This window comes from Rhinolophus ferrumequinum, chromosome 12 (genome assembly GCF_004115265.2).
Source record: "Rhinolophus ferrumequinum isolate MPI-CBG mRhiFer1 chromosome 12, mRhiFer1_v1.p, whole genome shotgun sequence".
Taxonomy (NCBI): Eukaryota; Metazoa; Chordata; class Mammalia; order Chiroptera; family Rhinolophidae; genus Rhinolophus; species Rhinolophus ferrumequinum.
The window spans coordinates 62208712-62220727 of NC_046295.1; the positions used below are offsets into that span (position 1 = coordinate 62208712).

A 12016-nucleotide genomic window follows, 5' to 3' on the forward strand; every position below is an offset into this window, starting at 1 on the left:
AGTTTACAATTCCAACAGCAGCTGTCGCCCCACACCTTTCCCTGTCTGTACTTGTTATCATCTGACATTCTCATTATTTTAATTTATGTTTCCCTAAGTGCTAGTGCGGGTAAACATCTCTCTTCATATCTGTATTAACTAACCACTTAGGTTTCCTTTTCTGTGATGTGTATACGTATATCCAGATTCTTTGCTCTTTTTACTACTTGGTTTTTGGTCTTTTTCATGGGAGTTTTTGTGTATTCCAGATATAAATTCACTGTTGGTTTCAGATGTTGCAATTGTTTTTCCCCCAGTCTGCCATCAATCTTACTTTTTTCTGTGATATTCTTCCTTGGACCAAAATCTTTAAATGTGATGTAGTCAAGGAAATAATATTTCTTTTGGTTCATGCTTTTTTTTTTTTTTTGGTTCATGATTTTTTAAAGCATTGTCTAAAAGATCAATCTCCACTCAAAGGACATGAAGATATTCCTCTACATGTTTACTTATTAACTTGGTAGTACTACATTTCACATTTAAATCTAACCCATTTGGAATTTATTTTTTATATGGTGTGAGGTTTAAGAAATGGTTCGTTTTTCTCCCTGCATTGAATGAATTTTTCTCAACACCACTTACTAAATGATTCATTACTTCCCTGGTGATTTCCGATGACACCTCAATAACTTATTAGTTCTCATATAAACTTAGTTCTATTTCTGGATTTTGTTTTGTTTTATTTGACTGTTCCTGATCCAGGAGCACACTGGATTTTAATTACTAGGCTTTGTAACCTTTATTAATATCTAGCAAGGTGAAACTATCTTAGCAATTCATGGAACTTAATTTTTCTATGTAGTGTATAGAAATCAATTTGTCAAGTTCTCTCCAAAAATTCTGCTGCACTGAAATTGAATTAAATGTATAGGTAAACTGCGGGAGAACTGACATCTTTACAATACCAAGTCACTCCTTCCAAGATCATGGGATAGCTCTCCATTTATTCTTATATTTTCTATCTCTTAATAGTTTAATTTTTTTTTCTACACAGGACTAGTGCATTCTTTGTAAGGTAAAATCTAGACACTATAGATTTTTGTTGCTATTTTAAACAATCGCTTGTTTTCTTTTACATTTTCTAGCTTATTATTGCTAGAGAAGAAGAGAGCTTTTGGTTCACGTATGCTGATCTTCTTTATGAAAACCTTACTGCAGTGTCTTGGTTGTACCTGATTGTTGGTTCTTTTCAGTTTTCTATGTAAATGTTAATATCAAAAAGATGAAAACATACATTCACACAAAATCCTGTACACGGATATTCATGGTAACATTATTCATAATAGCCCCAAACAGGAAATAACCCAAATGTCTATCAATTGATGAATGGATAAACAAATATGGTACGTCTATCCAGTGGAATACTATTCATCCATAAAAAGGGATGAAGTACCGATACATGCTGTAACATGAATGAACCTTGAAAACATGCTAAGTGAAAGAAACCAGACACAAAAGGGCCACATATTGTTGGAGTCCACTTGTATGAAATGTCCAGAATATGCAAATTCATCGAGGCAGAACGTAGATTAGTGGTTGCCTGGGACTGGGTAAAAGGGGGAATTGGGAGTGACTGCTAATGGGTACTCCCCATTAATTTTTAGAATGATGGAAATGTTCTGGAATTAGATGGTGGTGATGGTTGTACAACCTTGAGAAGATACTAAAACCACTGAGTTGTATATTTTCAAATGGTGAATTTTTAAAATGTGAATTATAGCTTAATAAAAAAAAAGATTTTTTTTAAAAGCAAGCTAATAAGAATACAATGAACAACTTATGCCAATTAACTTGAAAATTTAAAGGGAAAAATTCCTAGAAAAATAAAACCAAAGACTGACTCAAGAAGAATAAGAAATCCTGAATAACCCATCAAAGAAATTGAGTCAGTTAAAAAAAACTCAACCAAGAAGGCTCCCAGCTCAGACAGCTCTATCAAACATTTAAGGGACAGCTAATGCCAACCTTAAACACATTATTTCAGAGGCCAGAAAAAGAGAGAATAGTTTCCAACTCATTTTATGAGAATAAATAACCTTATTAGCAAAACCAAACAAGGATGGTCTAAGAAAGTAAAATTACAGAAGACTCATGGACCTAATAAATGCATAAGTACTACACAAAATTTTTGAAGGAATGGAAAATGATATTCCAGGAAAAGATGAACCATAAGAAAACTTGAAAGGTAGTAACATCAGACAAAATATAATTCAAGACAAAACATAAGGGGTAAATAATGTTATATACTGATAAAAGAAACAATAAATCAGGATAAATATACCCATATTTAGGATAAATATCAGGATAAATATACCCATATCAGGATAAATATACCCATATTTAGCTTCCAAATACATAAAGCAGTAACTGATGGGAATATGTAGAGAAATAGATGAATCAACATTTGTAATTCGACATACCATTCTTGGAATTGAAAAAAATCAAACTTTAAAACTAAGACAGACGATTTGAATTATACAAATAATAAGTTCAATCAGATATACAGAACCCACAAATACTGACTCATTCTCTTTTTGAGGCTACAAGGAAGACCCACTGAAATTGACCATATACTGGACTATAAGGAAGTCAGTAAATTACAAAGACTCTACATCACACAAATGCTTTCTGACCACAGTGTAATAAAACTTGAAATTAACAAAAGTATAGGTTGGAAAATTACCTGTGGCTGGAAATGAAGAAAAATACCAGCCAACATTAAATAATCCATGCATTAAAGAGAGAAAATCATAAGGAAAATTAAGATACACTTATAATGATCATCAAAACATTGCATGTCAAAATGTTCAGTATGGACCTAAAACAGAGCGTGGAGGGAAATTAATAGCTTTGAATACACTTACCAGAAAATACGAAAGAAAACAAAGGATCTAAGCATTCAACTCAAAATGGAAACAAAAAAAGAAGGAAGGAATGCAAATCTGGATATGAATCAATGACATGGAAAACAGACACACAAATGAGAATGATTACCTAAACCAAAAGCTGACTCTTATAAAAAGTCTAAGATACATACTTTTCTGGCCAACACTAACCAGGGGGAAAAGGTGAGGATGCAAATGAACTAAAGAAGGGGAAAGTTGGCAGGAGTGCTGGACTGGCTCCCTTTGCCTCTGTCTCAGCCTCTCTGTAGCGTGCCTGCCCATGGTGTTAGAGGATAGCGTACCTACCACCTTGGCTCCTGAGTTCTGGATGATTTTGATTCTGTCCATTAGATGCATGACAACTGAATTCAGAGCTGCGTTAAGTAAAGCAAGGAAGTGGTATGGAAGACATTTACTGTTTTAATTTTTTGCACCAGCTTTATTAAGATATAATTCACGTACCTTAGAATTCACCCATTTTAAGTGTTTTTAGAATACAAGTATTCACATGGTTGTGCAACCATCATCATAATCAATTTTAGAACATTTTTATCTCCCCTAAAAGAAATCCCATAGCCTTTAGCGATTACCCGGCACTCTCATCTCCCCTTCCCACCACTCCCAGCCCTAGGCAACCACTAATCTTTGTCTTAATAGTTACCTTTTCTGGACATTTCATGTACATACAACGTGGTCTTTTGTGACTTTTTCTTTCACTTAGCAAAAGGATTCTGAGGTTCATCCATGTTGTAGCATAGTTCTTACACACTTATACATACACACACACACACACACACACACCCATTGGCTCTGTTTCTCTGAATAACCTTGACTTATCCACTTACTTATCCACTTTACTTATATTTTTGAAGAATCACTTGGTTCCTATGGCATTAAATTTTGCTATATTTTATTCTTTTATTGTTTGTTTCCTTCTACTTTCTTTTAATTATTCTTTTTCTGACTTCATCATTTTGGGGATTTCTTCTTTTCTTATATCAGCATTTTAGTCCAACAATCAACTGCCTCCAGGGGTTTCCACCTGGATATTCCACCAGGAAATCAATTTCACAGGTCCAACACTGAGCTCCTCCACCTCCCAAGTGTCCTTCCGCTTACGTTTCCATAGCAGTCAAGAACCCCTCTACCCACCCACAGTCTCCCAACCGTGAAACCATAGTCCTAGATTTCTCCACCTGGCACATTTACTCAATCATCATTCCTTTTCTTCCCACCTTAGAAACCTGAGCCTGCCTTTTGGCTATTGTACCAACTCCTGTCAGGTACCCCCCACCTCCCTTCTACTTCTTCCACCATATGCCATCTTTCTAAGACAGAAATCTCATCTTGTCACAACGTTTTAAAGACCTTTACTAGCCTCCCCTGTTCTCTATCTCCTATACTTACTTGTCTCCATAGTTGTGAGATATATCGGTTAGACCACCCAGACATGGCCAGCTTTCCTTCCCCCTTAACTTTGTCCACTCACTCATTTTCTTTACTGGTTTGGGATTTTTTGTTCAGTTTTGGGGTTTTGGGTTTTTTTCTGTTTTGGCTGTTGCTTTCCCTTCGCTTTCCATTTTTGATGCTATTTTTTTAAGTCTTTGTTTCTAAAATTAAAAACTTGAATTGAGACCAAATAATATTGGCTTAGGGCAAAAAAAAAATTTCTTTGTACCTTCTCTTTCTTGCGTCTCATATGTGCCCTATAAACCCTTCTAATAACTGTCCTGTTTTGGGGAACAATTAAAGCCATTTTCTTTTCTCCCTTCAGATATTCCTGTAATTTGAAAGGTACTTATTTTCTTGGTTGAGTTTTTTCAGGTTCTCAGTATGGTTTGGTGCTTTCCATTCTTGTCTAATTCAGGGCACTATCTGTTCCTTCTTTGCAATCCCTTGAGCCTCTTTTGCCATACTCCACTGGGTGGTTAATGGCTTCTGGTTTGCTATTTATAGTCTCTAATTAACTGCTTGGATCCCAGCCCTCAGGTATTAATTTAGTACTTGCTTCCTTGATGTTTTAACCAGAAATTATCTGTTCAAATCTCTGAGAGTTACTGCATCAGCCTCTTTCTCTTTCTGGACTTCCTGAATCATTGTTTCTGCTTATCAATCAAATAATGAAGTAGAAATGTCATGGGACTTCGTAAAATAGAAAGCTACACACACACACACACACACACACACACACACACACACCACATACACGGAGCCTGTCTGGCAAAGCTTTCGCTGTGGCACTCCACCACTTAGGAATCAGCAGCTCCCAACTGCCTCCCCTACCAATTCCAAACCCCTCTTCTCAAGTTCACCCATAAAATACCCCATTCTGCTCGTCCCACCACACTCCCTAGTACATGCCATGTCAAAGGGGCTCTCTATTCCAGGCCAAACGGACACCTTGCACACCTTACCCATAAAGTCATCAAATCCACGCAGTTCTCTACTTTCTAGCTGTGTGACTGGAGCTACTTAAATTTTCTGTGGGTCAGTTTCCTTAATTTTAATGTGGAGATAACAGTAGTATCTAAGTCAGAGTGTTGCTATCAAGATGAAAGTTAATATGGATAAGGTACTTAGAACAATGCCTGTCACACAGTAAGCACTTATTAATAGCTCCCGTTAGTGTTATTATTGGGCTAGGTTCACGGGGGATACAAAGATAAATTACACGTAGATCTAAAGATGTACATTATTTTTATAAATTATTTACCTTTTTTGGTGATTTGTTTCAGTTTTATTTTCCTATCCCAAGTTTCAGCAAAAGATTCAGAGATCATAAGCTATCTCCCGCATATAAACAGTGTACATACACTATTTCTACTTTTTCTTTTTCACTGAACAAGGTGATATTGTCTTCGTTCAAACCAAAGCACAAATGAAGAGATACTATAAATTTTTAAAAAGGGTATGTTTGTGTGGTCTTTTATTCTCAGACAGCGAATGTCTATGTACCATTAGGGGAAAAGCACCAAAACATGTGTATCCCAAATGTTTATCCACATGCAATATATGGTCGACATGGGAAGAATATAAGCGGGTGAAGGAAACTCTGCCCTTTTCTCCCAAGCTCTGTCTTCTCTTGACTGCCTTAATAGCTCTTTCCCAAGATCAGGAAAATTGTGGTCAGAACTCAATCGTTGGAAACTCACTGACTGGGCCACATTTTACAAGTGGTCCGATAACTGTGCTTTAAAGATAAGCAACCAGGCAGGGTATGGCTCCAAGGGCAAGCCAGCTACCGCCATCCGTGTGGTAAGACTCAGGGTCTGCTCCTCAGACCTGGCCTGCAGAGGGCAGCAGGGAGAAGAGAGCAGGAGGCTTCACTTGGGGCCTTACCCTAAGCCCACACCCAGTTTGGTTTTTTCCAGAGAACCTTCAGAATAGGCTACTTGCCCACAAGCACGTGGTGATCTGTTCTCCATCCTACTGTTGTCCTGGATACTATATAGATTCTAGTGGAGAACCTCAAAAGAACGAGATATGAATGGCTGGGTTCAAGCACTAAGACCCTATTCAAACTCCTGACCGCAGAGAGCAAAAAGGGTCATGGCAGGGCTGGTGTGCTGTGCGAGGATATCCTTGCTAGTAGCAGGGGATGGGAGGAGAGACTCAGGGAAGGGTCCCTAAGAGATGGCATTTGAATTGGGCCCACAAGGATGAGTTGTATAGGCTAAGACAGCGGGAACCCTTAAGAATTCTCAAAACTAGCATTGTTAAACTACAACGTAATTTAAACTAAAGAATGAACACGTTAGGGGATGATTAGAGATACCATATCAGCCAGCGTGCAGCCTCTGGCTTTGGGGGTTGCGGGCAATCTTGACACTGGAGAAATGGTCTCTGGATAGGGTGCATACTGGTCAGTGGGCTCTCCTGCAGTTTCAGTGAATTCTCCATCCCCACCCTCATTATTGTAATTCCCTTTTTCTAATTTCATATTGCTAAACTATCTTTTCATTAAAAACTCAGTTTCCTGGCTACTTGGACCCTGAGAAGAGGGGACCCTGCATAGAGGAAACAAATAACCCAATCACTAGAAAAAGACCATCCCATTTGGACTGATAGAATAGCTTAAACGCACTATTTCTACCTCTTCACTTGCCACGTCCTACAAAATCAATCGGTCTCCCTCCTTCCTTCCCCACTGAATTCATCCCCAGAAAAGCCACCCACTACTTCTCATTTCCTGAATCCACCAGCTATTTTGAGTCTTCGTGCTATTGGGCCTCACCATGGCTTGGGACAACGCTTCCTGACATCCTGTTTCCTTCACCTTCTGGCTGGGACAACCTTCAGGGACATTTCCTATTCTGCTTTTCCCTCTCTGGCAGTACCTTTGAAGGCAGTGTCACTGATTCCCCCCCTTCGTCCGCCTCCCCCCTTCTGTTGTCCTCCCACCCCAATCCCCCCTTCTCCCTGGCCACATGGCTTCCCAGCTAGAAGACTACCCCATTCTGGTTCCAGCCGTTGTTTCTCAGTCTAGTTGTGTAGGACACAGCTCCCTGGCCCATGCTGGTATGATGAGCCTTGCGCTCCCTCCCGGCTGAGGCAGTCAGTCGGTCTCCAATCGTTGGTCGGCTGCTCACAGCAGCTCACGGCAGTTCTCGTCAGCTGCCGGCCACTCACACTGGCTGCCAGCCACTTACAGCAGCTTATGCCAACCTCTGGCTGTTCATGGCTACCCAGCTCCAGGGAGAGCTGTTGTTCCCAATCTTAGCTGTAGAGGGCGCAGCTCACTGGCCCATGTGGGAATCGAACCGGCCACCTCCATGTTAGGAGCACAGTCCTCCCACCACCTGAGCCACCAGGCCGGCCACTGATTATTTCTAAGGATCTTGGGAAAGTCTCTATTTAAGACCCACAAAGCTAAAGCCTAGGCCCAGAGTAATCTAGGGTACTGCCCTTGAAAGGCTCACCCCACAAACATCCCACTAGCACCCACCAAATAGTTGTAGAATGGGTTTATGACGATAAGTGAGCTGGTCAGAGAGAAGAGTAGAAGAATAGACAGTGAAAGCTCAGGGTGGGAGACGGGGAGGAGTGAGAGATGGCTGTAAAAGGAAGTTGGGCCAGAGAGAAAATTCCAGATGAAGGAGTTGAAGCTTCATCCAGGGAGAAGGTTGGAACCGTCACAGATATTTGAGGGTTAAAGCCGAGCTTCCAGTTGTATGTGCAGAATGGGTGAGAGGGGCAAGCAGACAAACTAGGAATTTGTACACACATGGCATGACCTGCTGCCCCTGTGCGGTCACCTCACCTAAATGCATCCCCCTCTGTCTCACCAAAGTCTTTCACACTGTCTAGCTAATTCTATAAAGCTTTCCTACGGCTGCAGCCCACCTGATGCCCATGTTCATAAAACTGTCTAGATTATACAATTAACTTCATTCTCTCTGTATATTCCGTGTTTCCCTGAAAATAAGACCTAGCCGGACAATCAGCTCTAATGTGTCTTTTGGAGCAAAAATTAATATAAGACCGGGTCTTATATTGTATTAAAATAAGACCGTGTCTTATATTAATTTTTGCTCCCCAAGACACATTAGAGCTGATTGTCCGGCTAGGTCTTATTTTCGGGGAACACGGTACAAACTGTACCTATAACATCTGACCTTGTTTCACTTGTTAGATCCATGTGCCTGATGAGAATATAAGCTCTCACATGCCATGTCTGAGTCACCTGGCAATGTGCTAGCTAGGCTGACTATGAACAGAATAAATATGTATTAGATGCTTTCAGAAGCAGATGGACTTTGAAATATTTATTCTTTTCCAGAGTGACAGATTCTACTTCTGCTTGTTGTCCTCCTACCCCAACCCCCCTTCTCTCTGGCCAAATGGCTGCCCAGCTAGAAGACTACATTTCCCAGCCTCCCTTGCAGCTAGGTCATATAATTATGTTCTTGCCAAAAAAAAAAAGTAAACGGTGATCTGTGCAACCAGCCTAAAAGGAAATTGTTTGTCCCAAACATCCCTTCTATCTCCTTCCCTCAAGGTTGAACAAGCACGTGCAACAACTCAACTTTCACACAGATAAGGATAAAGACTTAGGGTAGAGCAACAAGATGGAAGAAACCTCGGTCCCGGAATGACCTTGGGGAACACAGCTGTCCCACCAGCCCAGACCAACCAGATTCACATAAGACAAAAATAAACTGTCTTATTTAAACCACTGTATGTATGTTGATGTCTCTGTTTCAGCAGTTTAGCCTCTACCCAACTAACATATTTCCCTCAAATCCATTCTCTCCATCTTCCTTAATAATTCCAATTTTTTATTGGGCATATTACTTGCCAGCCAAAAGGCTACATTTCCTACCCTCCTTTACACATATGAGTGATCACCTGACTAAGTTGTGGCTAATGGAGTGTAAGTAGAATTGTTGGATGGGACTTCTGGGTAATCTCCTTATAGTCTTCTTCTTCCTATTTTCTCTTTCCTACTGTCTGGAAAATAAATGTAATGGATGGAGATCAAGCAGCCATTTTGGACCATGAAGTTACAAGCTAAGAATTGTGAAGAAGCAGAAGACCAGGATCCAGTGTCTCTGATGACCAATTCTGGACTCCTTCTAGGTTTCTTTACATGACAGAGAAACTTCTATCTTATTTAAGCTATGAATGTTTGTTCGTTGTAGGTAGCTAGACCTAGTCCTGTGTAACAGATATTCCTAGCATCCTATTAGTTGCTGGGACACACAACATTTCAACTTTCTTTTTTTGTGTGGATATTCTTCTTAGCAGAAATAAAGGAAAATCACTACTGTCCAAACTGCAGGAAAAAAGAGGCCAATTTCCATTATTTCTGAGCACAATGAGCTTGGCTTTTGGGTTCACTGAAGCAGCTCTACAGGGTGGTCTATGGCTGACAAACCCTCAGTCTCTGGGCCCAATAGGTTCCAACAATGGTGACTCACCCTAGGGACCATAATATGCATAATAACATAAAAGAAGTGGGATGGAAGTAGACAAGATGTGACCCAGCTCTGATGGCAGGGCAGTCAGCACAAATAGGGCACTAAGAGGTTGGGGCGCTTGCCATTGCAAATCTAGGTCAATACAGACAGAGGGGAAATAAGGCAAAATCTCTCTTTAAGTCGGGATTTCTGCTACCCACCAGCTGCTCTGATCTCACACACCCCAGGCCAGATGGCAGCCTCCTCCCCCAACGCACCCTACCCAAATCCGTTAACAGAAAGGGTGGAGGCCAGATGCTGAAAACTGGGAGGGCCCTTGGCTATCTCTCTCTCTCTCCCGGCCTCAGTCTCCCTATCTGTAAAGCAGGCAGCGGGTGGATGCGCTGATAGCTCTCAAGGCCCCTCCTGTAGGCGGTTGGGGGTCTGAGCCGTGCGCTCTCCGTCCCGGCCTCGACTGTACGAGAACAGCTTGCGTTCGCATCTTTACCAGTTCCTCACCCCCGCCCCCGCTCCTGCCACCACCCCCTCCCCTACCCCGGGTGTCCCCTCCCACAGCCTCTCATGCTCCCGCAGCCTCACCCTCCTCGGACAGGTAGCGCAGGTCATAGAACTCCCCCGCGAAGGTGCCGTAGGAGGAGTCGTGGCGCGGCACCGCCTCGTCGGTACCTGTGTCCCCCCGCGCGCGGCCCCGGGGTCCTCGGCCCCCCGGGCCCGCGCCGTCATCTGCCGGACTGGCGACGCAGGCGGCGGGCCCGGCCAGCAGCAGCAAGAGCAGCGGCACCCAGGCCCTCGGGCTCCGCCCGGGCGGCCGCGCCATCGCTGCGCACAGACCCCACAGCCAGGCCGCTCGGGCCGCAGCGGGGGCGCGGCGGGCACGGAGCCGGGACTTCGCCGCCTTCGCCGCCGCCGCCGCCAGCACGCGCCCGCCCGCCCCCTGCTCGCAGCCCGCGCAGCCGCGGAGCCGTCGGCACCCTCTGCCTCCGGGCCGTGGTCTGCGCATCCTCGCTTGGGCCCGGAGCCTCCCCCTTCTTCCGAGCATCCTCTTCTCGCCCGCCCTCTCCTTCTTAACGCGTTCCCTCCGTCCATTCTTTCTCCCAGTCTCCCCATTTCTCCTACTTCCCTGCACGAGTCTCCCCCAGACACAGATTTGGCCCTTCTAGACTCTTGCTACTCAAAACGTCCTCGGACCAGCAGCATCAGCATCCCCAAAGAGCTTGTCACCTTCACCGAATAGCATCCCACTGCACTTGCAGGAATCAGGACCTGCATTTTACTAAGATCCCCAGGAAACTCTAATGCACGTTTAAGTTTAAGAAGTGCTCCCCTGGAGGGTTTACCTTGGATACACCTTGTCAGAATTGCTGCCTCCCGCGCCTTGTTCCAGCGCTTTTTGGTTTATATAAGCACTTACTATACCCAGTATTCTTGGGATCACCACGGAAGGAAGTTAAAATAGCAAGATCCCCACTATATAGATGGGTAAACTGAGGTGCTTAAGAGAGGGAAAGTTGAACCCAGCTCTTGGGTTGGATTCATCAGCTTCCTCTCCAGATTTTTGGAGAGTGTAATCAGCAGAGGCTGCTGGCGCCCTTACATAACATACCCCCTTTAAAACTAGGCAACTGGTTTTACTGTTTCCCCACAACAAGCACGCACAGGCTCTGGCAAGTCCACACCATGTCTGATGGCCACGTTGAAGTCTCCACTTTTCTCAAATCCATTCCTGCCACTTGCAATTCACTTTGGTTGATTACTCAGCCATCCGTTTATTCACACCAAGCACTTACTACATGCCAGGTCCTGGAGTTCTTTTCTAATGGTGGTTTTGGAGTGGTAACACGTTCAGAATGCTAAGCTATTTTCCATTAGAAAGCATGGACACCATTCCTTTTGCGCTGGTATTGCAGAGTCAACATTTTAGCCTGCTTTTTTTCCATTCTTTTTTATTTTATTTTCTTGCATAAACAAAGAAAATAACTATGGAGGCAGAAAAGCAAAGAGGTTCCAAATGCAGGCCCAGAAGTCAGACTCTGTGCGGTGGTGATCAGTAACCTCTGTGATGGCAGAGAAGATTAAGTGAGATGATAGAGGGAAGGATCAATCGCGTTCAAGACTATAACTGGGCATGAATGAATGTATAAGATTATGAAATACAAATATTCAGAAGAAAAC

The 12016-nt window shown here is 42.8% G+C and overlaps 1 protein-coding gene across 1 annotated transcript in view; it reads right to left on the bottom strand.

Annotated features, from left to right (window-relative positions):
- The window catches only part of FRRS1L (ferric chelate reductase 1 like), a 29212-nt gene extending 18374 nt beyond the window's left edge, over window positions 1-10838 (bottom strand). Inside the window, exon 1 of the mRNA XM_033123684.1 lies at window positions 10424-10838. Within this exon, the coding sequence (XP_032979575.1) occupies window positions 10424-10661 (238 nt within the window). The 5' untranslated portion in view covers window positions 10662-10838. The remainder of the gene's footprint in view (window positions 1-10423) is intronic.
- Between the last annotated feature and the right edge of the window lie 1178 nt (window positions 10839-12016).